This window comes from Hoplias malabaricus, chromosome 4 (genome assembly GCF_029633855.1).
Source record: "Hoplias malabaricus isolate fHopMal1 chromosome 4, fHopMal1.hap1, whole genome shotgun sequence".
NCBI lineage: Eukaryota > Metazoa > Chordata > Actinopteri > Characiformes > Erythrinidae > Hoplias > Hoplias malabaricus.
In genome coordinates, this window is record NC_089803.1 from 27,708,260 (window position 1) to 27,736,193 (window position 27,934).

At 39.9% G+C, this 27,934-nt stretch overlaps 1 protein-coding gene across 1 annotated transcript; it reads right to left on the bottom strand.

Moving 5' to 3' along the window:
• On the bottom strand, window positions 1-27,766 carry lrrc4ca (leucine rich repeat containing 4C, genome duplicate a). Its single transcript, XM_066669490.1, has 2 exons — window positions 27,699-27,766; window positions 1-2,252 (listed from the first exon to the last, which is right to left on the bottom strand). The coding sequence occupies exon 2, from the start codon at window positions 2,197-2,199 to the stop codon at window positions 256-258; it is 1,944 nt and encodes a 647-aa protein (XP_066525587.1). The 5' UTR covers window positions 2,200-2,252; window positions 27,699-27,766; the 3' UTR covers window positions 1-255.
• Between the last annotated feature and the right edge of the window lie 168 nt (window positions 27,767-27,934).

The following is a 27,934-nucleotide window of genomic DNA, read 5'->3' on the forward strand; positions in this document are numbered from 1 at the left end:
TAGAGTTCTTTTTTCTTAAATAAATAACTTCTGTTAGGTAAAGACACTTTGAAACCGTTAACATACCCTTGTTCCCAGTGTCACTTAACAGGCTTCATCATTCGCTTATTTGTTACACATGTGTCTTGCTCATGTGTTCAGATCCTAGAGCCATCTTCTATAGATTCGAAATGTCATAGAGTGTCCCTCTTAGGGTTTGTGAGAAAGTTTTTATTAATCCTTTTATCTCCTTTTAATTTCCATTATGAAAAAGTGTCAGATCTGGGTCTCTTGTACATTGTCTTTTGAACTGGCCCGAATAAGCAAAGGTTCATGTGCGGAGCTGTGTATGGAGTTGATGGTGGAGGCGTGATTGTATGCTGTCTTGTAGGTGTTGTAGTGGTTCAGATGCTCATGCTCCAGAGGTGGCAGGGTCAGGTGACCCTCCATCGTTGGCCCCCCGGTGACACAGTCCTCATCCACGTTTATTATCTCAATGGTCCGCGTCGGTGCATGGTGATTCTGCTGGTGATGCTGCTTGCGCATTTTGTAAAAGATGATTAGCATAACCGCGGCCATTAGTGTGATGGCTACAAAGCAGCCGATGATGATCTTGGTGGTTTTCATCACCTCATCCAGAGTGTTGAGGGAGCCATCTCCCAGTGGCGTGACCGGGATAGTGTAGGTTTTATCGGTGGCCTTTGTCGACAGTGACATTCGGGCCGTTGTGGTTGTAGTGGATGAAGGGGTAGAAGGGGTCTCCCACACTCCAGAGGAAGGAGTAGGCCCCACTTTCTGCTGCACTGTGGTATGTCCTTCATCATGTGATGGCTCTATGGTCTCCACCGTCACTGTGGTAAAGTAGCTGAAGCTACTATTCTCTGTTGAGGACACATTGAGTGTAGCCGAAGCTGTAGTGTTGCCTGCTGAGTTACTGACCATACACGTGTAAGTCCCTGTGTCTTGCATCGTGACATTTGTAAAGTTTAATGTCCCATCATTGAGCACGGAAATACGCACCTTGTAAGCTCCATGTGTCATGATAGATCCATTGGGTGTAATCCAACTAACCGAGGTCAGCGAACTTGCCCGGCATTTCAGTTCCGCTGCCATGCCCTCTGTCACATTCAGATCCGCAGGTGGCTCAACAATAACAGGTGCATAACAGTGGAAATAGTTCTGGTCCAGTTCCCCAATGTAGCGCCCCTTGTGACTAACAGGGGTACTGCAGCGAGCGCAACAACTGGTGTTGGCTGGCACCATTTCCTTCAACCACCAGCTGAGCCAAAGTATGTCGCAGTTGCAATTCCATGGGTTGTGATGCAAGTGCACTCTCTCCAGGCGGTGCAGTGGTGTAAAGAGGTCGTGAGGGAGAAGAGTAAGGTTGTTGTGAGCCAAATTGAGCTCTACAAGTGACTGGAGATCATCGAAGGCATTCCTCTCAATTGTCTGGATCTGAGCATGCATCATCCACAGTTTCTGCAAGTGGATGAGCCCTTTGAAAGACCCTGGCCGGATAACAGAGAGCTGATTTCCTGACATCTCCAATTCATCCAAGCGCACAAGAGGGATGAGGTTAGGGATCTCCTTCAGGTTACACATACCAAGGTTCAGGTAACGCAAGTTGCTCAGACCTTCGAAAGCACCTTCAGAAATATACGAGAGCCTTTTCAGCTCACCCAAGTCAAGCCTTCGCAGTGAGGGTACTCGGTTGAAGGCATAAGATGGTATGCTTTCAATGGGATTGTTCCTTAGCCATAGCTCTTTTAACTTGGACAGATACTCAAATGCTCCATTTGGGATGGTTGTTAACCTGTTGTCAAAGAGTTCCAGTGTATTCAGACTGGCCAGACCATTAAAGGCTCCAATCTCAATGCTACGGATGTGGTTCTTGCTCAGCTGCAGGATTTCCAGGTGCCGCAGGTGCTTGAAGCTGTCTACCTTGATCACCTGGATAAGATTCTCTTGCAGGTTCAGGTAGCGGGTGTTGGTAGAGATGCCATCTGGCACATCTCTCAGGCCCCGACGTGTGCAGATGACCTTGCTGAACTGATTGCTGCAGGAGCAGACAGACGGACAGGTCTGAGCTCTCACTAAGCCAGCAACCACCAGGAGCTGCAAGGCCAGCAACAGCACGAACAATGGGTCGGACAAGGCCCGGTTCCACCTAGGACCTCTCATCGTCTGCTGCTGCTGGGAGAAGGTCATCTTGTTCAACATTCATAATTCGTAGGCTAGCTGTCCACTCTTCGGGGTGCGTTGTAATGGGCAAGCTGGAAGAAAATGATAAAGAATTAGGTTAGTTCAACAATCATGAATATATAAATTATATATTTTTTGACAGTGACTATTAAGAACAAACAAATTCAAATACATTTTGGATTTAAAACTTTTAATATTAAAGTGGCTGGCAGGTAAAACCAATTCTGAAATATTTACTGGAATTTATCTTGAAATATCCATAGGAACTGTACGGCAAAAATTCTGTATGGTCAGCCCTTTTTCTTTCAATGTATATTCAAAACAATTAGTACAGCACACACACAGACCCATCAAACAGCCAGAACATTTCTCATTATAATTCAGTTCATCACTCCCTGGGAACTTGAACCTAGTAAAGCTCAGAAAAAAAGACATACTCTTACGTGCACCGCAGGCGACCTTAGCTTCAGCCATTTATATCCGCTACCATTGGATGTGTGCTCAGTGTTTTCCCACAACATTTTCTGTCTCGTCCATATAAAGCAAAGGCTCAATAGCGGGATTCTGCTTGGCTGTTTTCTGCTTCTCCCCTGGCACAGAGATACAGGCGAGCATGTCAGCCAGTGGCGCTTGATTTATTTTTGCCGACTGGGGGGTCATAAATAACTGTGGGACTTGCCACCTAGCAGTCCTTCAATCAAGCCAACATGTCTGGAGAGTTCTGATTACAACTGTGAGAGATGCTCAGAGGCACGGATGTGACCGGACTGAGAATGGAGTGCAGGAGTGCTGAGGTATGTTGGGCACAGTGTGAGTGGTCAGTCCCAGGTGATGTTTGGAATCCTGCTGCTGTGTTTTCCTCAGAATTCTTTGACTGGGTGTTGTTTGTCTTGAATGTGCACTTAAAAGGTTTGGTGCCTCTGCTCAAATCATATGTTTTGTGGATGCTTCTAAGTAAAAATAATTATGTATTGACATTTTCTTGTTTCTATACTCAATGTCCATTATATCATCTCTGTACATCCGCTACTCTGCAAAATTCGTCAGGACCACCACAGAACAGGTATTATTTGAGTAATGGACCATTCTAGGTGCTGCAGTGAATGCGACATGGCAGTGGGGTGTTAGCATGTGCTGCTCTGGTCTGACACACAGTAATGATATGAGTGGATCAGACACAGCAGTGCTGCTGGAGGATTTTAAACCCCTCAGTTACACTGTTGGGCTGAGAATAGTCCACCAATCAAAAATATCCAGCCGAAAATGTCCGGTGGGCTGCGTCCTGTGTCCACTGATGAAGGACTAGAGGCTGTCCCACACAAACAGATAAGCTAATATCTCTGACCTTACATCTACATGTCAATAATTAATGTTTTTATGTGATAACAGAGTGGACAGTGAGTGAAACACAGACTGGTAAATAAATGAAATGCAATATGTAAAGGAGATGTCCACTTATTTTTCTTCATATGTGGGATGCAGTTTAATAATGGGTGCCAAATATTTTGCTTGGGTTACATTCAATTAATTTGCAAGTGTAAATCGTGGAGGTGTGTGCTGTGTGAACACTTGTCAGTCTGCATTCTCCCTCTGGATATATAGGCATTTGGCGGCATATTGTGTGAATATGCGCTATACAGCATCTTGGGGCATATAGAGGTGCAAATGATATGTAATATTTCTCATAACAGACTATGCGTAGGTTTGTGTTGCATGGCTTATGCTTCAGCCTGGGCCTCTGGTATGAAAGCAATGCTAAATAGAAGACCTCTTTATCTGTACACTAGTTCTCTGGAGTCTGCGCTAAACTGACGTTTTCAGCCAAAGGGCAGTGCTAAAAGAGAACAGCTCACTTGCTTCTTTTTTTGTGCCAGAGGAGGGTCACTCTGTTAATGTAACCGCAGAGTAATTGCATGATTACCATGACTATTAATTCTGTAATTGTGAAATGGAGCCCCCTTAAAAACTCCCAGACCCTGAGGGTTTTAAAGAATTCTGCTAGAGACAGTTGCATAGTTGAAAGAGATCACACACAAGAGAAAATCACATTGTTACTTTGTTGTTAATTGCTTAAAATGAGGCCTTGCACAAAACATAATTAGACATGATTCAATTCTAGAATCTGGAGCTGAATGTGATGCAGATGTAAGACACGTTTACTCCCAGACAACACCAGTATTATTTCTGCACAGAGTCTCATATATTTTAGAAGTGCTATACATAAAAGCCATATGATCACAAGTAAATACAGGTGTGAAATGCACTGCTTTAAGATTAGATTTTTTCTTTATTCTTCTTCATTCATTTATTGTAAGTTTGCAGTGTATTTCCTGCAGGAATGGATTAATAATAATAATTGTAACAATAGCAATAAATTCTGTTCTTGCGATTATTATTATTATTAGTATTATGCACTACTGATGCCATTTAACATTACTATCTTTGATTTTACACAGAATAGAACCATAGGCTCTGAAATGCACAATCAAATTCAGCAGAAGGGAAAAGCCTGGCTCTTTGTGCATAAATCCCTCTGCTCCTCAGACAATGAGGCTGGCAAAATTGGATTTAGACAAGTAGTGGGAATTAGATGAAAAAAAAAGATAAACAAAAAACAAACAAACAAAAAAAGATGAAATGAATAAATCTGAAACTTTCATCCTTATAAAAGATGGTGTGCTGGCAGGCGCACGTTTGGCTGAAGGAAAAAAGAAGGAATAAAGCCTCTGAAGAATCCAGGCATCAAGGCGTTATGTTCGCCAGCAGGCTAAATAATACAGAGGTGGATGATGTTGTGTTTGTAGCAGAGAGTAAAGCATGGAAGAGTGTTACATTGTCACACACAGTAAGACCAGCCAAAAATAATAGTTTAATAATAAAAAAATAATAATGTTCAGTGTAAAGACGATTTGTCATTTCTGCAACGTGAAAGATAATGTAGAAAATACATTAAAAATGCATTCCAAATAGGTTTGAAAAGTATCTCAGACTGATGTGGAAATGCCTGTTTATTTGTAAAGAGTGTGTAGTAAGTCAGTGAATGTGTAAACGAGTAAGTGGTAAAGAGCTGGTACTTATTTTTAACCTTTGCCTTCAGCTATATGTTGCATCAGTATTAAAACAGCTGGACCATTCCATAGAGTAGTCAGCCTTAACATTTACTATACATACAGTTCATCAGGCTTATATGCTTATATATTACTTTGACATCTACAGGTGCATATTTGTTTACTAAAGGTACCGTGAAATGTACAACATTGGTCGTAAATTTCAACTTTAAAGGGGGTATATTATGCAAAACTTTTTGAGTGCTTTTGTATTTTTTGCGAAAAAAAAACAAAAACAAAACATTGATCCTTTTTCTGTGCGTCAACTGAAAGATTTTGGTGTCAGTAATCATATGCTTCTACGAGCCGTTAGGATGGCTCGCTTATTGTGACTTCATAAGGGAATTTGCATAAAACTACCTTGCCACCATCTCTCACCTGCGTAAACATGGGCGGGGTGGGGCATGGCCAGCAACAGCTTATTTGCATTAAAGTGTCAGAGCCCTTAACCGGCTCATTTTAATAGGGACTGGAACTCTCAAGAAAAGAGCTGGTGAGATTTCTTTATGTGAGAATGAACATCATGAACTTTGTATTGCCCAGGTCTTAGCCTCAAGTAAGCCTCAGTAATGCAACAGTAGCACAGGAAAATTTCCCTCAGGTCATGAAGAAGACACTTTAAGAGAAGAACTCAAAAGGAGTCTACCTCCTCTTCTGTATATATTGAGGCTTGAACTGATCAGTTAAATGAAACATTAATATAAAAAGTGTTTGATAAGTCATTTGAAAACCTTTATTCCAGGATGTTCAGTATTCTTATCAAGTACCTGATTTGACTACTCAACCCTTCATCAAAAAAGCAGGTGTGCAGCAGATGCATTTAAACAGAAACACAGAGCCAAAGCTGTGTTCTAGAAATCCCTGAAGACACTAACTTTTTAAAAAAATATTTTACTGCATTCAATTTTGGTTTATATTAAAATCATCATCATCATCACCATCATCCTCATTTTTCTGCTTAATGCATTTCATGGTTGAGGTGGCAAAATGGCAAGCAAATCAGCCCAGAGTTCTTTGCCCCCTGAAACTTCCACCAGCTCCTCTTGGGGAATCTACAGGTGTTCCCAGACTAGCTGCGAGATATAGTCCCTCCAGTGAGCCCTGGGTCTGCCTTGAGGCTTCCTCCCAGTTGGTCTTGCCTAATATAGCTCTAGTGGGAGGTGTCCAGAAGGCATCCTTACCAGATGCCCAAACAACCTCAGCTGTCTCCTCTCTGTGGGAATGAGCAGCAGTTCTACTCCTCACCTGAGTCCAGAGAGTGTGCCCAGCAAACTGCCAAACAAAACTCATTTCTGCTGTGTGCATCAGCGTTCTCATGCTTTCTGTCATTACCCAAAGCTCAGGTGAGGATGAGACTATACATCAACTGGAAAACTGATATCTTTGCTTTTTGGCTCAGCTGTCTATTTACCACTACTGTCTGGAACATTAACTGCATTACAACAAACACAGAATCTAAGCTGCATTTGATCTCACTTTGGGTAGGTTCTCATCAACTACCAGAAGGTAGTATGTCACCTTATTCCAGAAAATAACCAGGGCTTCGGATTGGGATGTGTTGATCTGCATACCAACCACTTCACACTAGGATACAATCTACTTAAGTACATGCTGAAGGCCTAGGATTTCTTTCTTTCTTTCTTTCTTTCTTTCTTTCTTTCTTTCTTCAAGAGTTCTACTGTTCCACAGCCCAATGCCATTTTGCATGCTGTTAACTTGTTGTTTAAATCTACATGTTAAGGTAGCCAGGTCAAGAACAAACAAATTAACAAAGTTGCCTTGCTTGTTGTTGGCTTGTTTGTTTGTTTGTTTACATCTTTTGGTGACTTATTGTCTGCTGAACATGATTTCAGAACATTATTTCTACTATGACGTGAATACCACAGATGAAGAGTTCTCTGCAGCTTTTCAAACAAGAGCATCATAAAATGTTTCCTTCATAAAAGGAAATAAGAATGGGCAGAATGGGGAGTTCCTCTACTATGGGGACAGACACTTCCACAAATAAGATGTATGCCTTAGACATCTGCAATGTAAATGTCAGCCGTGTGTAAAGGAATGGCAAAAATAAAACTCAATCCAGTCTCATGCTGCTGTCCTGATGCATCCACTGTGGGAGTTAAAGGGTGTAGAGACAGTGATTTGGCAGCATGCAGGCAGATGTCAGCAGGGCCACAGATGCCAATTACCTTGATGATCCAGGAAAAAAAATGGCAGCCATGGCATATCCCAGCTGGAGGAAAATGGCTGCTGGTGCAGTCAGCCCTCTTTTGCAGCGGAACTACATTCAGTTCCTGAAGCCAATGTGAGATCCACAGTCTCCTGGTATGGGGCAGAGGGAGTTGTAGGCCTTTTAGACGACCCACAGGTCCGGAGACTTCAACTTTGGCTCACACCAATGGCTACTGGTGCAAAATTCATGAGTTTACTGGACAGCATCTATAAACCATAACTGTCCAGCCTTTGGCTTCATGGATTGGGAATAACTCGGTCCACATAAAAAGCCTATATGGGCAGATATATGGAGGCTCATCGAGCAGAATAAACAGCAGAAGGTCTCTGGGAGCAGTAGGCCACCTGCTGCAGATGTGACACCGCTTAGGTGTGTCATACAGTAATACAGCATGATGTGCCTGCAGCCAAAGCATTCAGAGAGAGAGATAGAGAGAGAGAGAGAGAGAGAGAGAGAGAGAGAGAGAGAGAGAAGAAGTAGAAGAAGAAGAAATGGGTCCTCCAGGAAAGCACAAACAGCTGAAGCAGGAAGCGAGGGAAATAATTGCACTCCGGGCTCAAGCTTTTGATCTATTTTGAGATTAAGCAAGGGAGTTGCTATCAAGCTAGTCATGTAATTTAATTCCTGCAACTTAATTCATTGGCCAACAGGACTGCAGTACGTATAGATAAAATACTGAGTTTCCTTTTTTTTTTTAAGGTGGTACTACTTGTCCTACGATAACACACACAAGTTCAGGTCTTCGGTCAAAATTGTTGCATATAATAATAATAATTGTTATAATTATAATATAATATACAATAATATAATATTTTATAATAATTATTATTTAAAAAATACAGGAAGTGATAAGTAATCCACAAGAAAAAAAAATAATAAATAGGATTACTGTTAATATTTACATTTATGCAATTGATAAATGCTCCAATTCAGTGCAACTGGATACAACTAATCCTATGCAAATGCTGATGGTATAAATGAATGCATATGTAACATTAGGCGTCTTGCTCATGGATATGATGAATTTTTGTTGCCTGAGCAGGAAATTAAACCTCAGCTTGCTGCATGTGGTATTACCCAGTATGCGGCAACTCTAATTTAATATATCTCTACACTGATAGACAAAAAAATTGCTTAGAGACCTCTGAGCAAGCCTCAGTGATAGCGATTCAAAATAATACTGTAGTAATACTATTTACCTTTCTTAATCCCAGATGCACACAAAAGCAACTGTGATTAGATATGTTGGCTTGTGGCAATTTGTAAAATAATCACAATGCACCTAACTGCTCTTTCTGAAGAAGAACATTCAATTGTGCAAACACTACTTGTTGAACCGCCATAGAAATGCTTAAAATTAAAATAGAGCATGCACACAGGCCTAATGTCACCTATCTTAATGCCAAGTTTAGGCTGTAGGGGTATAAGGCCCCAACTCTGGATTGTGCTTTCTATGGAGCTCCATTTATGAGATGTGTTGGCATAGCATTCGTGGTTACTTATCGTCCAACAGCAGTACATGACCTCACTACATTTCTCCTGGCTGAATGCAATCAAATGCTCATTGAAATGTTCAAACATCTAATGTAAGGCTTACCAGGAGAGCAGTAGCTGTTACTGCATCAAATGGAAGACAAATACCCTACTGATGCCTCTTGTGGCATATATCTCCAGCTCGTCAACTGAAAAGACACCCCCTGATAAGCAAGACCTAACACTGAATTCTCACAAGGTCTTACACTGTTAAGTCAAGTTGGTGCATCTTTCTCACTCTGAAGTCATACGCAGAGTCTCAAAAGAAAGGTGGGGGAAATGCATGAGTCATGTCACATGTGTAAAGGATGTGAAAGTGTAGCTTCTCTTTTGTAGGACACAGCAGAAGAACCTTGGAACCTTTTTAAAAAGAGAATACTTCAGTCTGCACTCATATTTGGACAAGATATGGAACAAAGGGAAGATCCTGCCTGCCAGAATCTCCTCTGGGTTCCAGTAATAGATTTTGGCAGCACAGAAAATAAAACACAGCTATCTTTCAGGAGTGTGCAGGGCCACGTCCCTGTGGTGGAGGCAGGTGGAGGACTCCAGCAGGGCCAGGACAGAGGCCACTCCCACTGATCTCTATCAGGAGAATGCTGTTAGAAACCCTGCAGGATTGATATGCCTCTGTCCAACCTCTATCCAGTTTTACACAAGATTCTACTGTTCATTCTGTTCTTGTGACACACAAATGCTTCATCTGTCCAGTCTTTCTAATAGAGAGAGAGAGAGAGAGAGAGAGAGAGTGAGAGAGAGAGAGAGAGAGAGAGAGAGAGTGAGAGAGAGAGAGAGAGAGAGAGAGAGAGAGAGAGAGAGAGAGAGAGAGATTGATTGATTCCAGGAGTTTTTCGATTGTGTAAACACAGCTTAAAATATTGCCATAGAAATACATTAAATGGAACGAGACGTTCTGGGCATGTTCTTGAACCTAAAGTGAACATGCCCAGTGGCAAGTGTGGGCTGGAGGGGTGTAACAGAACTGCATCTTCTGCAGTGATGAGTACAATTAGAGAGGGAAGAGAGAGACACCTGCAGATATGACCATTTAGAGCGAGTTTTTGAAGGAACTGTGTAATAAGATGCAAAAGAGAATCAGGTCAGCTGCTGGCAAAGGCTGTTTTCTTTTTTACACAGCACTGAAATTAAGGGGAGAACAGGGTGAAATAAAATGGTGGAGATGCCATTAAGGAAGGTTTTACCACATGTGCAGCTTTATCTGCCTACAGGCACCGCTTACCTCTCTCTCTCTCTCTCTCTCTCTCTCTCTCTCTCTCTCTCTTACTCTCTCTCTCTCTCGCTCTCTCTCTCTCTCTCTCTCTCAGTTTAGTCACTCGCTACAAGATGCAAACTGCAACTGAATGAATTACTATAGATCTTATCAGGGTGTAGTTTTTGTTCCTGTACAGCATGTCACAGAGAGGTGAATCTACAGCTACAGTAAGTCATTTAAGAACTCCTTTCAAAGAGATACCTTTTTCCCTAGATTTCCTAATGCTGGGTAATTATTTATTTCCTCTTTAAAGATTCATAGCTCAATTCTTGTCTCATTTGTTTTAAGTGTTCCATCTCCCTGTAGTCTGTAGGATTTTACACTGTTTTAACGCTGAATGATTTAGGGAAATATCTCATTGCTACTTTTGCACAAATAGTGTTTAAATTATTTTCTATAAATTAGAAATTAAAATCCAAATAAAAATGTTAAAAAGAACAAAATGAAAGCTTGTTAAGACACAGGAGATGGTGTGGGAATAATAAACACTGAGATTTTTGAAACTGCAAAATAACTACTGAAAATTGCAACTGCAATATAAAAATGATCATTCATCCATACTGAAGGCAGAATAAAACAGGAGTTATGCCATTATCTCTAAGTGCCACAGCCTGAAACTGAAATGTGGCAATATGACTGTGGAAAGGTAATGTTCTATAATATAAAAGGGCTGCTATCACTATATGTTGAGGCATATGCAAAAGGAAAAAAAAGAAGTGTCAGCTAACTGTTATTGCAGTTATTAGAGAGCTCAAAACCTCTTTTGTGATGTGTAGAGCATTACATCTGTAATTTGACAGTTTTATCATAGAAAAAAAATGCATTTGAATCAAAAGCCAAGTAATCTACAGCAAAATGTCTACTCCCACTGTAGGGAATGGCCAAATGGCGATAATGCTTTACAATAATTCTTATCAATAATTCAAGAAAATATAACCTGTGTTAAAAAGTGGCTTTGCTGAAGAATGTTTAAACTTCTAAGTGTGTGGTTTTATCAGTAAAAAATTAGCAAAACTATTTCTGAAAATCATAATTTACTATGTTTTGTATCTTTCAGAGCAACTCAAATGTTGAAGAATCAAGCTTCTTAGTAGAATGAACCAGTTTATGCTCCCTAGAGTGGGTCCCCCAAATGAGGGCAGCCCTGTTTAAAATAGATTTAGTACAGAATCTCTGACACATCCAGGACACTAGGTGTCAGTATAATGGCTGTTCCTTAATTTGAAGAACAATCACTGGAGGAAATGGTGATTGCTCCTTTTACTTTCAGTGTGACAAGACTTTTGTTTCTGTGTAATTTTGAAGCACTTCTATTGGTCAGTTTATCATGAATACTAATGAAATGTTACTTCATGGATTGGTCAGAATATCATGAAATTTCGGTGTAATTTACAACTTTTTTTTTATGAAATTAAAAAAATAAAAATCAGGAGATACAGGGTTTTATTCCAATGTGCAATATGAATCTATGCATCCATGACAACCTTATCTACAATATATATATATATATATATATATATATATATATATATATATATTGAACTTAAATCTCAATGCCCAACTGTCCCCGCTGCTCTTCAGCAGCAGACCACACAAAGTTTCTGCTCTGTGTCGCCTTGGTGACCGCTCTTCAGCTGGCATTGCTTTACTTCCTGTCCTTGGTCGCCATGCCAACCTCCCGTGAGGAGACACCCACACTAGGCATGCATGATTGAGATAAATTGACTGTCTCAAACCCCACCAGACTCACTCACAACATCCTCTAATATCAAACTTTCAGAAGCCAGGAGCTCCAGCAGCAGAGGCTAACATATAAATATCAAGCAGCTGTGCCCAGTTCTTCATGAAAAAAAAGTAAGTGCAATATGCTTATTAAGCTAATATTTAATGCTGTACTGTGCATTATTTCTAATACTAGCTACTCAATTCAATTCAATACTATTTATTGAATTTAATTTTATTATATCAGGAATAATAATAATAATAATACATTTTCTGTTCCACATATACATATTTTCAGACCCACAGTGTTGTGCCATCAGATCTCAAGCAGGAGTGGAGCATGATGTTGCTTTACTACCTAAACACTAAAGACTTTATGTTAAATTTTGATGGTTCTTAGGAATCCCATTTTAATTTTTGATAGAATTTTTCTTTTCCACTTATTTTTTAATTCACTTTATCTCACGTTAAATCTCCACAGAAACATCTTAGGCATAGATGCACAAGAGAATAACATTTGAAAGGCAGCTGAGGTGTGTGTGGGGAGATGGTTGTGTGAATGCTAGTGTTTCTATAAAGGGGATCATGAAGTCAAGGACACTGCTGTAGGCTTTAAGATTGGTAGAGTGGTAGAGACACAGTGGCAGTACATTTCAAGATCTGATATTGTATTTCACACTGGAGTCTTTTGTCTCATGTTGAATGTGCTGACTGCTTTGTTATAAATCAGAATAGAAAAAAAAACGTATTGTTTATTTAATGGCTTCCTTGACTGAAAATGAAACAATGATATAGTGAAATTTGCACACTACTGTTATAATGTCATATGCAACATTTGGACACATGTGGTCTAATGACATGTTTTTGTTTTCTAAATAGAAATCAGGACATATTCTCTATACAGAATGCACTTTCTTTTCTATACTTTTACTTGATTGTATTTAATGATTAAAGTCTTTTTTTTTGTATTAAATGATTACTGAATTCTGCATTTAGTCACATGAATCACATTCTTTTTGGTGAAGTGCAGCACATTTCACACTTTCAGTCAGGAATATGAATAATTTGGAGAGAATTACAGTTAAGTAAAATGCACAGATAGGAGGAGATTTAATTTTCATTTCTTACATTAATCTCAGCAACATGGAGGTGATTCCATTTGTAGCACTGGCTAAACAGGCGTCTGAAAAGCCGGGGATGAGACATGAAACAGGGAATTATTTAGTGGCTGACTCCAACACACTGCATGAGAAGATGCTCCAGATTTTACAAACAATTAAAGACTGGGGCTGATGGTTCCTTTATATAATCAGTTGTCCTCAGCAGTGAAAGCTGGCTTTCCTGTACATTAGGTAGTATTTTCACCTTAACATTACTGTTTCAAAATAATTGTAATGCTACTTTGGGCTCAGCACTGCACTATGTAACTTTAGGGGGAGGGTAGGACCCCACCCCCCGCCCCCCTTGATTTCAGTACTGTCAGTAGTGCAAAAGTCAATTTCACTCTGCAACCCTAGGACATTGCACACATGTCTTGGAGGTGAATTTGTTTAAAAGCAGAACTCAGTATGTTTTAACTATTTTAACTGCATCCAAGTTATAAGGAGAGTTTCAGCCTGGACTGCTTATTTGAGGCTCACACAAGAGAGGACAGCCAATCAGAACAGGGCTTATTGGCTTACACCAGACTGAAACAAAGAATCAAAGAGACAATGAGAACTCAATGTAAAAAAAAAAAAGAAATAAAAATTATATATATATATATATATAATTTAATTTTGTAATTAACAAGAAAAATGTGGGTTCTGCACCTCCAGTTTGCAGTAAATAGATTCTGACTTATTGGATGGGGGCCACCAGCTTTGATTTGACTGATCAAACAGACAACATTAATCCAGCTGAATTACCATTTTCACTGGAGGCTTTGAGATTTAGTTCCCATTAACCACAAAGCAGTTTCCGTTTAATTTTCCCCTCTGGTTGAACGTGCGAGTGGAGAACACTCGTGTGTTTTTCTGTGGTCTGAGTCCAGGCTGAAAAACGTCCTGCAATAATAGAAGGGCTGATGTGTCCAGCAAAGCATGAGAGGAGCTGACCAGTGTGTGTCTGCAGGGCACTGCATTCACCAGCAAATCAGCTCGCATCACTTCTACACAGAGAGAGAGAGAGAGAGAGAGAGAGAGAGAGAGAGAGAGAGAGAGAGAAGAAGAGCAACAGAGAGAAGGGGTAAAATGTGCAATAAGAGGAAGCTGGAGAAAAAAGACCAGTAATAAAAAAGAAAGAACGAGAGAGACAGATGAATGAAAAAGCAAAAGAGAGAGAAAGGGAAATGAAGAAGAGAGAAAGAAGGAAATAAATATAAAAGTGGAGAGAGAGAGAGAGAGAGAGAGAGAGAGAGAGAGAGAGAGAGAGAGAGAGAGAGAGGCTTTGACTTTAAAACCCCTTTATTTATGCATCATTTAGAAAAGCACAGAATATATGGTTCCAGAGATCTGAAGGTAAAATATCCCCAGGTGAACAGTAAAACACCTCCATCAGCAGCAGCAGAAGCTTCATTAGCGGACCATGTTTTCTTAAACCCAGAAACGTGAAAAGTGTTTTGATAAAAAACATGGGATTCCACTGAGGCTTGGAAGAGTTTGCAACATCTATATCTTGCCTTTTGAGCGTCAGTCTGAGATTTCCACACTGCTAACTCTGCCTGTCCCACTAAGAAACTGAGCAACACATATTTACAGCACTGGGCTTTGGAGGACTTACAGCTGAACACAAACTGAATCAAATTTAACAGAAAGCCCTGAACCCAACCCAGGAACTCAAACTGCAGCACCAGCCTGGAGTGAGAAACACAGTATCAGGGTTAGGAGAAATGATGCACAGTGGTGAAATATCCAAGATAAACGTTGATACAAATGTTGAACAAATGTTGGTAGGGACTACACAGTGCTGGATCCTATACTGGGGGTCTCCAAGGCATTTGGGCAAGGGAGCGTGGTACAGCAGCTGTCATAAAGGCTGTGGACATCCAGGGACAGAACTGTGTTTTCCCCAGTTAGAGTTACAACTTGCTGTAAATCTTTAAAACAGACTGATACAAAAGCCTCTTGCTGGCTGATAAAGTCAAACTCTGGGGCCCTCTGAAAAGAAGAAGAAGGCCTCTTGTAATCACCACCCTCAAAAACACTCAGGGCAGTAGACATCTCTGAAAAAAAGATGCAAGTTCATCCACCTTCCAACATGTGTTTTTGGACTGTGGGAGGAAACCGAAGCACCCGGAGGAAACCCATGCATACACGGGGAGAACACACCAAACTCCTCACAGACAGTGGGAGCGGGAGTGGAACTTGAACCCACAACCTCCAGATACCTGGAGCTATGTGACTGCTACACTACCTGCTGCGCCACCGTGCCGCCCCCAACATGGTCAGTTAACTGTAATTACTGAGTTACTCTGAGCACTAGCACTAGTTTGACAACAAGATGTGAACTTAATAATTTAGTATAAATGATTTCATATTTCTACATACGATGCAGTCTATGAGTGCAGAAACCATTATTATATTATATTATATATGTTTTATGTTTTTATTGTATTTTTAACAAAATTTTTCTGGTAGCCACAGCTGCCAGTTTTTTTTCCGTAAAAACAACAGTTTTTTTTTTACAGTGTACACTGAGCACTATATAGGTTTTCACAGTCTCATCCTAATCATGTACAGTGTACAAGGTGTTGCTGTCCTCCTGAGCAATACACAACATGAGCTAACATGTCTCTTTTTCCAGTTTTAATACCATCAGTCATCTCATGACACATACGACTTGCATTAACATATCAATGTGGGCATGTGTGCCATTTCAGGGACATATTCATTCACATTACAGATAGATACAGGTTACTTATAGGAGTTATGTAATAAAAAAATAAATAAATTGGGAGCTGGACCATGCCCAAACTCCTCCCCTCAGCACTATATATCCTCCTAAAATCACATCATTCCCACGTTAGACAAACTCGCTCCCATCTCCACACATTCTCTTGCATTCATGTATCCAAGGGGTGGATACTATTCGGAATTGATGAATGAGTTTTGTAATATGAATGTAGCCTACAGAAAGGAAGCTTAATGAGAGAAGTAAAGGTTAGAGAACAATGGGTCATCTCGAACAGAATGAGCTTGTAAACAGACCTAAAGCATCAATGAGTGATCCATAAAGCCCAGACACAACTACATGTTTCACAGCAAGAGTTTTGTCCTTTTGGAAATGCAGTTTCCGAACAGTGTGAAGTCTCATGGCCTTTACTGCGGCCGGTCCCCAGATTAGCCCCTGGCCTCTTTCAGCCAGAGGCAGGTACAGCACCCAAGGTGTAAGCTAGCGATGACCATCCAAGAATATGTCAAACAAAGGCATTCTGAATCTGTGGCAGCAAACCCACAGGGGGATAGAGCACACTTAAATTGAGCCATAGCATTGCAGCTGTGACATTATTAATTCCAAGTACTCACTGGCCTGTATGACAACCCATGTTCATCTCTAGAGTCTTCCCAGGATCTGCTCTACCACCCCATCCTAGTTTTCCATTTTATACAGATCAGTGCTAAAAAATACACCAAGTACTTTAAAACCTTCAGCGGTCAAAAACCACTGCTGAGCAAGTAACAATACAGTTATTTTGTTCCAATTAATCTGGTCCAATGTGCCACTGTGGACCTTATCAAGGAATTTACCTAAGCCAAGCACAGCATCATGGTGTCTGAAGTCATCAGCACTAGTGAACAGGTTTATTTTCACTTCCCCTTGCTGGGACCTCAGAGTGACCCTCTGTGCAGGCCTTCTCAAAGCCACCAGCATTGGCTTGATGACTATAGTGTGCAACAGCCAAGAGAAACCACAGCCCTGTATTCTACCCCCATGTGACCAGAGCTCCTTGGTCATTCTCCTCTGCTTTAACAGAAATATATTCCTTTCTAGATTTGAAACAACTTCAGTCCCAATTGTCTCCTGAACACAGCTGCCCTACTTTAGGATCTCACACTCAAAACACCTTCATTTTGTTTCAAATTCACTTGCACTATGAAACCTTGGTCTCTATGTGTACTTCTTTGAATGTAAGGCCATTACCAGGGTTCAAAATATAGTTCATGCTTTGTGGGTGTACACATGCATATCTGATTATTACCCTGTGTGAAAAACCAGTCTTAACATATGAGGCCACATAAGAGTTTGACTGAAAATAGCAACATAAGCTTAGTGCTCACTTGGTAAGCGTAAATTTATACAAATTATAATGAACACAAAAATTGAATCCTAATGTTATGTATATCTGGGCTGCTCCTTCTAGTAGTATATGTACTTTTTGGAGATTGCTTTGACTAGCAGTGTACTATTAGCAACAGATTGAAACAGTACACAAAATGGTGGTCCTCTACTAGTATACTCAAAGTTCAAGTATGATTCACTCCCTGAAGATGGGAGGTGGTGGTAAAGCAAAGCCAATTAATGAGATACTTAATGTTTGTCACATTCCAGTTGTTCAATAAATTTCAGAGAAGCCTGGAAGAAAAACAGATGATAATGTGTCAGAGAGAGGGAGAGAGAGAGAAAGAGAGAGAGAGAGAGAAAGAGAGAGAGAGAGAGAAAGAGAGAGACAGAGAGAGAGAGAGAGAGAGAGAGAGAGAGAGAGACGAAGAGCAACAGAGAAAAGGGAAAATATGTGTAATAAGAAGAAGCTGGAGAGATACGTAAGGGGAGAATAAGACAGGACAGAATAGATAAGGTAAAAACAAGGTAAAAATGGAGAAAAGAAAAAAAAAGAAATCAAATATGGAAAAACAGGAAAGAAAGAAAGAGAGAGAGAGAGAGAGAGAGAGAGAGAGAGAGAGAGAGAGAAAGAGAGAGAGAGAGACAGGGAGAAGAAGAGCGGTCAGCAGTCTGCCTGGAGGCTACATATTCTCCAGATAAATGAGGCATACTAATTCCGATTGGCCTCTTCAGACTCAGCCGTCTCATCTAGAGCTCATTTTGGACTACAGGCCCCGAAGACCATATAAAATGCACACACACACACACACACACACACACACACACACACACACACATAGAGGGAGACAAAGAGAAGGTCAATAACCATGTGAACTCACAGGGATTTAGTCACCATATCATCATATCTCACATAGCTGACCCCACCCCCTCACCCCATCTGTTTCAGAAAGGTGTAGTGCAGATGTGCGGTGGGTGCAGTGGGTGGAGAGGCGGCTCTGCTGCTACCTGCTTTGATTTATTTGTGTAATTAAGCAGCAGCATGTCTGACACACAGACGGGTTATTGATCAGACCTGCCTGGAGAGGGGATAAGTGGCTGTGAGGGCATTGCTGAGGAGATGGCTATCGCTCCAGATCAATCTCCCTTCACTTTTACTTTGACCATCCGTGTTGCAGGAGCTCCATCATACAATGTTTTGGTGTACGTGTGTGTGTGTTTGTGTGTGTGTGTGTGTTTGCGCACACAAACATTTCTATGAAAACATTATATCTGCACACCAATCAAGGAGTGGGATATTTTGTCGTTATGTGATAGCTGTAGCACTAAGAGAGTGCACTTTTAGTAATGTGTGTACATAATTGTTATTTGGTCTCAGAAGTAGTGTGTGTGTGTGTGTGTGTGTGTGCGTTTATGTAGGTTCTGTGTCAGGCTGCTGTTGAAAGGTAGGTTGGAGATATTTATTGATGAATTGACATGCCACCCTTCTTAGATCCTCAAGTGGGTGTTGGAGGCCCATTCAGCTGTCAATAACATGTAGCTATTGAACCTAATAATGCTCAGATACACCGTCTTTCACACACAAAGGGGAGTGTGTATGTGTGTGTGAGGGTGTATGTATTTGGAGTGGGCAGTTGTGTAAAGGCCCCTATAATCCATAGTCATGGATATTTTCAAAAAACACAGTCAGATAAGAAGGCCATTACTCATGCTTGAAATACAGCTTATAATAAAAACAAGCCACCATTTTTCCTCTGTCCTTTGCCAGAATGAAAATGTAAACAATAAGCAGAACTGATAATAGAAAAGTGGAGGATTGCATTTTTCTGGAGGCTCATTACTGCAAGATGTACTGCAATATATACTCTTTGACCACTTTTGTCGCTTTGTTTCCCTAGAGTTGGGTAGTAACTTGTTACGTTTACACACATACATGTTCATTCATTCATTCATTCATTCATTCATTCATTCATTCATCCATCTTCTGTAAATGCTTTATAATGAACAGGGTTGCTGCGGGTTGTGAGCCTACCCCAAATTATTGGGTGCAAGGCTGGAACACAATCTCACCTACCAACATGTGTTTTTGGACTCTGGCTGGAAACTGGAGCACCTGGAGGAAACCCTCAAAGGCACAGGGAGAACATACCAAACTCCTCACAGTAACCTGGGGTGGGTATCAAACCCAAAACCCCAAGACCCTGACAATCTACATGCCGACTTTTCAAAAAGCATTTTCAAATTCTAATACATTTATGAATATTAAAGTTCTACTTAGCTTTATATATTTATGGATATTTTAGCCAATTTATATGTAGTTAATAATATATTCACCTTAGGCGGCATGGTGGCGCAAGAGGTAATGTCGCTGTCACAAAGCTTTATGGTCCTGGGTTTGTGGGTTTGACCCAAAATGTGTGTGAGGAGTTTGGTGTGTTCTCCCTGTGTCCACGTGGGTTTCCTTCAGGTGCTCCAGTTTCCTCCCATGGTCCAAAAACACACGTTGGTAGATGGATTGGTGACTTAAAAGTGTCCATAGGTGTGAGTGTGTGAGTGACTGTGTGAGTGTGTGTCGCCCTGGGAAGGACTGGTGCCCCCTCCAGGGTGTATTCCTGCCTTGCGCCAAGTGATTCCAGGTAGGCTCCAGACCCACCGTGAACTGGATAAGGGTTACAGACAATGAATGAATGCATGAATATATTCATCTTTAAGTTCATTCCCTTTTGTTTTGTGATTAACACAAACATTATCAACAGATGAGCTACTTTCTCTGACTTTACATCTACAAGGTGGACCAACAAGGTAGGTGTCTAACACAGGGAACAGTGAGTGGACACAAAATATTCTGCAACCATGCTCTTACTGTTCCCCTCGTAATAGCAACACACCCAAACCATACTTGCTTGATTGTGGTCCTGTGGGGGTCTTAACAAGAATATGGTAAACAGGATGAACACATGGACTACCCTTTATAAGTGTAAAATTACAAAGTGTAATTATATTGGCTGTCATTGTGCGTACAAAGAGATCATTTTATTGTTATGAATAATCTGATTACTTTTTTTTTCTTTTTTCATTCAATGTTAGTGTCTCACATTATATTTTCTTTATCGTCAGAACTTTCCTCATCCTCCATCTTCTATGGTTCATGTTATTTTACTTGCTCCCTGTCCTTCATCTTGATGGTCACTCTCCTTGTCAGTGAGTTTGGAGGCTGAAGGTGAATTTATGGTTGACTCAAAAAAAAAGCAAGGGAGTGAAAACCAAGGCTCAGTTCACATGAACACTTTACGTTCTGTACTGGACCTCAGTTCTGCCCAGTAATATGCTCAAAAGTTCAAGGATATTTGTACATCCAGCATTTCTTCTGAAATGTAAAGTATTAGCAGGTAGGTTGGCCCCATGCTCTGCAGTAACTGGTAAGGTACTGATGTTGAATGATTTATTTTTGCTTCACAAATGACACTACAGCACATTTCAAGGGTGTTGAATGGGCCACAGTTTCTGTGCTTGGTGATGGGGAAACGTATACCCCTCTGACTCAGGCTGAACATTGGGAATGTTGACCTTACACTCATGCGTAGCTGCTCTGAAGTGTCATCTTTTATTTCATGCTTGACTATGGAGATATGGTTTTACAAGCTATTTTTGGAGACATGAATTGGCTGGTTTCACTCACTATAAAGGGAGCCTACAAACTTTTGCAGATACTGTTTTACTGTAGTTTTATTAGGACCTGCCAGATGTCGGTAAAGGACATGTGTATTTTGTCAGTAGGGCATTTGATTGCTGTATACTCTTATTTTATATATAGGTTAATGTATTTTTATTTACTCCCTAAAATGAGTAAACCATCACTATATTGTTGCTATCTTTATACATTGCAGTAAATAATTCAGTATTTATACATTGCTCCTAATAATGTATTGTATGAAGATGTATATACCTGTTTTAGCATAAAAATACATTATAAACAATATAGTGTTCTGATCTATATCACCTCATTAGTTTGAATGAATTCTGCAGATATTTCTGCAAAGCTTATCCAGTTTTGCAATGGTTCCTATAGCAACACATTTGTGGGCAAGGCTTGGATAGGTAAATTAAAACTGAGCACCAGATTTACCTTCCATAGATTGCCTCATCTTTCTGGAGTTGCTGGGGTTAGCACACCCAAACCCTCCATAAAAGCAGGATGCACAGTCATCACATTCTTTCAGGCAACAAGGGTGGACTGTGCGCGCACACACACACACACACACACACACACTCAGCCAGAGAGCAGGGAACAGCTGTGTTATAAGGGCACAGCGGGTCGCTAACATTAAATACAATAGAAGTGATTTGTGAAGCGTACAGAATGGTAGTAACGGACTCTCTGTTGTAATATCCTCTATCTGACTTTGATAACTCTTGTGACAAAAGGACTGGAGACACCCCAGAGAATATTACCTGCCTAAGGATTATATAGAGAAAAAGAAAATATCATAATTCCTAAAAGACACAATCTACCCAGAGCGTATCATATGCTAACGCAAGACTTTTTAAATGATTGCAGTCTTAAAAAGTAGGTGGCTGAAATGTAGTGGAACGTGCTCACCTTGGGCCCTGGTGGAGATGAGAGCCATTCACCTGCTACACTACATTTGTTGGATTAATAACAGGTAATTTATCTGCAGGTGCAATCACACTCTGTAGCTCGTCGCTACACCCAGCACGTAGGCGTCACTGAGTCCTGGCAGTTTCACGTCTCTCCAATGCCCATTTAATACTGGCAGAAGGTGCCCTTTCCAGCTTTAGTGATATGAAATCAGTCTTTCAATTTATCTCATGATGGTCAGATCCACATAGAAGACCTCTGGAGATTTGATTCCTTTTTTTGGGGCAATTCAAGTTCTAGGCATGACCTTTTGCTGCGTACCTCATGGCGGGTTAGTTGCAGAATCAACACCATCTATGCCTTCAAAGGTCATGTTTTGTCCCAAGCCCCACCCAGCCTCTTTCTAACAGTAAAGACAAAATCAGATTTGCATGTTAACATCACTAAAAAGAAGTGACAGCTATTAGCCTCCAATTAGTCCCAGACAAATGAGATTCTGTTCACGGGGCAGTACTGTGTATCACTGATTAACATTCGTTTTGGATATTTGGTCTAATCACTCTTTTAAATGCAAGCCACTGAAAGAGACAGCGCTTTATGTGCACATGAGGTGCTGTTACTTTGCATCTGTGAAGCAGTAATAAGTATTGCCTACCCGACCACCTTAAAGTGGCACACTAAAAAGAGCTGTCAACATACATTATTTTCACTTCTAAAAAGGAGAAAGTTGTGCATTTGTACCTAAATATTTCTGTCTTTAAAAAGAGAACAATACAATTGAAGAAATTAAACAATACAAATACAAAAATGGAAGCACATGTTACAGTTTATCTCCCCACTTTGTAGGGTGTACAGTATATATATATATATTTTTTTTTTTTTTTTAACACAGATGTAAGAAGGGGAGAACTGTGTTGAACTATGTAATCCAGCCTACTCCTTGTTGTTTTGCTGTAAGAAGGATGTAAGAAGGAGCGAACAGTACTTACTTTGTGGTATCATTATTATCAGTGAATAAATGCATGTGTATTAAATCTGAATGAAGCACAAGGTATAATTTATTAGAACAAGCATAAATCCCTGGAATATGAGTGAAGATGCCTGCTGAACAAAATGCACAGAACAATGTCAGACAACATATAATTTACACCATACATTCTGGGAAATTACATGGTAAATATAAAACATTACACACCAATTGTACCCAATTGAACAAGTAAGTATTTTATATATACAGGGGTTAGACAATGAAACTGAAACACCTGTCATTTTAGTGTGGGAGGTTTCATGGCTAAATTGGAGCAGCCTGGTGGCCAATCTTCATTAACTGCACATTGCACCAGTAAGACCATGTGCATCCAATGGTTCAAACATTGTATCCTGAAGGTGGTGCTGTTTATCAAGACGACAATGCTCCAATACACACAGCAAGACTGGTGAAAGATTGGTTTGATGAACATGAAAGTGAAGTTGAACATCTCCCATGGCCTGCACAGTCACCAGATCTAAATATTATTGAGCCACTTTGGGGTGTTTTGGAGGAGCGAGTCAGGAAACGTTTTCCTCCACCAGCATCACGTAGTGACCTGGCCACTATCCTGCAAGAAGAATGGCTTAAAATCCCTCTGACCACTGTGCAGGACTTGTATATGTCATTCCCAAGACGAATTGATGCTGTATTGGCCGCAAAAGAAGGCCTACACCATACTAATGAATTATTGTGGCCTAAAACCAGGTGTTAGTTTCATTGTCCAACCCTTATACGTTTATATAATGAAGTTAATCCATAAGTTATGGTAAGGTACACTGTAATTACCAGGTAAATTTTCATTTAAAAGGTGGGAAAGTGCATGATAAAATGCTTGGAGATACATTGTAAGTGGCAGTTAAAAAGGGGTTTGTTATAAAATGTTACCCAAAACATATTGTTGCAAAACCTTGTATCACCATTTTTCATGTTTTGAAAACATCAGTTACACTTAACACTGTGCTACAATTTCATGGTAAATGCAAAAATAAGCATGCTACAAAATTACTACAAAAACACTGGAAAACAGACTGATTCCATTGACTCACAATAAAAGCCAAGAGTGAATTTTTTTTTCTTCTCTTTCATTTCTTCGTTAATGACAAGTACCTAACATGATTCACTAAGGGTTCAACCCCAGTCACAGTGCTTCTACTCTAAAGGGTACAGTTTGTGCCTTATACTGTATATTTAATACACTTCTACATCTATCACATGAACTGTGATAGCCCTCACTCTCTGCAGTGATATCTGCTCAGCAGTGTAGATTTCCACACAAATCCCTGATTCGGTTCTAATCCATGCTATTAGTTTGCTGTCATACTCCTCAAGCATGGGATTTGTCAGCATACACTAAGATGAATTACTGGGTAGGAACATCCACCAATGAACAGGTGACATTCACAGATAGTCTGAAGGTTTTTTGCATGTACATATTTTCAAAGCATTTTGGTGAAACCAAACCTTGTTAGAGGTTGCTGTGTTTTCTTTTTCACAGAAATGCTGGCCTACTGACAGTGATACCTGGGTTCAAAAGGAGGAAGCTGCTTCTAAGAATGTGATATCTGCACTAAGTCAGAAAACCACTGAATGCATGAGGGGCTTTGATGTTAGCAGGGAGACGTTAGGCAGGTAAGGACAGGATAATGTTTCAAATGTTTCTTTGCATTTCAGAGCTCCTCCTCATTCTCAGCAGCATCATTTACATGTGTACAATATAACTTGATATCTCTGCTGTCTTCCTCAGGCAACAAAGTGCACTCGTAAATAATAATGATCTTCCTGATGTCCTGAAAATCAAAACATTTTGAGGCATTTGCCACAGCCTACAGACTTCACTGGACAGTGCAGGGGGTGTGGCCATGTAAAGCAGCCCCCAGCATGCACTGCATTATTGCTGTTGACATTGACATTATTGCTGTTGTATATATTTACTTGTAGTCTGTTGTTTTCTATAGTTATTTTTAATGAGTTATGTGTTATGCTGTGAGGGGTTTCATGGTCTGTTGTTGGTCAAAGCTGTATTGTTTCCCAACATGTTACTCTGTCTGTTGTGTGTGAGTAGCGCTTGGATGGGGCTGTTCTCTTTTATATTTTACATATTACATGTATACATTTAAATGTAAACAAATTGAAATATTGAGCTTGTTATTAAAACACAATTACTGCATAATTGATTAGCAACAACTAGGAAACTGACAGTTAAGAATATGTAAATACAACTTCTTCACATAATATTTCCATAATTTTTCTCATACCGATAGGCAAAAGAAAAATGCAAACAGTGTTGCTATCTTTATTATTGGATGTAACTGTGTAAGAGATTTGCAATATTGACATTTCTCAAGATATCACAGAGCAGGCCTCACACATTAGCGGAAAAAACGCCACCGCTTATAATTCACTACAGAGAGGTTTATGCACAAATGTGCTGTCCAGCTACAAAGAGGCTGTACATATGGTGACAGTGGACCTCCTCTACCGAGGACCACACCAGAACAACAGTGAGATATCTGCATTCACAATAATCAACAAATAATGCCAAGGTCTCATTCACACACTCAGGAATAAACCTTGAGAGTGATTTGGTTTATTCAATTTATGCTGATCAGATGTCAATATGCATGACACGTGAGCGCTCCTCTGAGAAAACACATTATGTTCAGATGCGTCTAATATTCACTGCACTGCATAAATCAATAAAGCACACCAACAAAGCACTTAGACGAGGGAGTAGTTGCCCTTCAGTGTTGCCATCTGTTATTTATACAATTGTTGCCTCCCGGGGAATGCCAGAAAAAGCCACACATTGCATGATAGATAGATAGATAAATAGATAGATAGTTAGATAGATAAACAATCCTGTCCCTACTATTATTCCCCTTAACATTTTTATGGCTGATTATTTTTGTAAATATGTTAAAGTGAATAAATAAATATTTAAAAAACTAATGCATAAACCTGAATTCAGGCTCATATAAAGCAAGTAAATAAATAAACTTGAAACAAATGAATAGAAACTCTATTCTGAACATGTTAAGACAGATTATTTCAACTTGAGCGTTTTGTTTCAATGAGTGTGTAAATAATTTGATCATTATCAGAATTCATTAGTTATTGGACTATGCAAGTGGCCATGTAAACAGCAACTTTAGATTTCATAGATCAGATTTAAGCCATTATTGAATTTCTTGAAATTTGAAGAAGTCCTGATTTAACTCAGTAATTCAATTTTTTAGTACATGTGTACATTTACTCATACTTAATTTTTCTTAGCTGGCATGTTTGCTCAGATATATCTGGCTAGAGTATAAAGCTGTAATGAAAACTGCAAATCCCACACAACACCCACAAAATGGCAACAAAGCACTTTGTGAACAATGTCGAAACCAACAGCTCTGACTTGTCCTTCCAGCAGGTGTAATTTTTTGTCTATATTGGAGCGACAAATATGCTGGGTCCAAAAACAGGGCTTGCCTCTTTCTTTGCAGTCAGGCAAAGAAATCACATAAGTATTGTGCATGTTAAACTTTGTTTGTTGGTAAAATGACTCCATGCTTAAAAAGCCACAGCAGGTGTCATGTTCTACCTTTTCTGTGAGTTTTATGATGAATTGCAAAGCAGAAGTCTGAATATGACATATCTCACATAAATAATATCCCATTATCTGATTAGCAATGAGAATAAAACACATCTAAACATTTCTCATCATATAATCATTCACAATCAATGTTCATTCATTCATTCGTCTGTAACCGCTTATCCAGTTCGGGGTCGTGGTGGATCTATCACACACCCTGGAGGGGGCACCAGTCCTTCACAGGACATAACATACACACACACACACACACACACATTCACTCACACACTCACACCTACGGACACTTTTGAGTCTCCAATCCACCTTCCAACATGTGTTTATGGACTATGGGAGGAAACCTGGAGGAAACCCATGCAGACACAGGGAGAACACACCAAACTCCTCACAGACCGTCACCCAGAGTGGGACTTTAACCAATTACTTGAACCCAATTATATATATATATATATATATATATATATATATATATATATATATATATATATATACTTTTTTTTAAATTATCAATGTTGTAATATTCAATGATCCCCCATAGGGCAGCTCCAAGTGGGAGGTACAGCTCCAGGTGGAAGGTATAATCTAACACTAAACCTATCCCTAACCCCAAGCCTCATCTCCCATTTGCTGGTATCCATCCTGCAGAGATGTATACTCCCCCAAAAAATCTCCTGACACTCATTTATAAGAAAATAAATATTGTAGAAATCATTTTTTTTTATTAAAATGAAGAACTGATATATTAGTAGTGTGAAGTTTGCTCAAATGTGGATCATGAAAATAGTAAACTCATTTTGTGCACTGAAATTTACATATTTAAAACCAGTGATTTAGGGGTGTGTATTGTTATCATGCAGTCTTGGAGATTATCACAAACAAGTTGTTGACCATCCTGTCATTAATTGCACTGCATGTTGGCTGCACTGTTCTGGATATCGATGGAGAATCACTTAAACCATGCTGGTCAATCAATATGTGAAATAGGCAGATGAAAATGAAAGCCAACACCTGTGCTGATATTGAGTTTCCCATTAAATGTGACAGAAACATGCCTGATCTCAGATCAGCCGGTATACACTTCTCATTATCTCTCACCAAATAGAAAATGCTGCTAGCCTTTACATCAGCTAAGTGTGTTCTTCAGTATATCTCATTCTCAACTCACCTGCCAAATCATCCACAGTGCCAGCATGTCCTGCACATCTTCACACTCAGAATCACTCTGTGGCTTTCCTGCACAAAACAGAGAAAATGTCACGCATATTAGGTGTGTCCAAAGGTACTTTTCACTAGACTATCCCTCTGGAATCTAGGGTGGTAGGGAGTTTGTCTCTCTTTGCTCAGATTTATTCTCAGGTTTTATTAAACATCTGTGAGGATTTTATCACATTCAGCCACAAG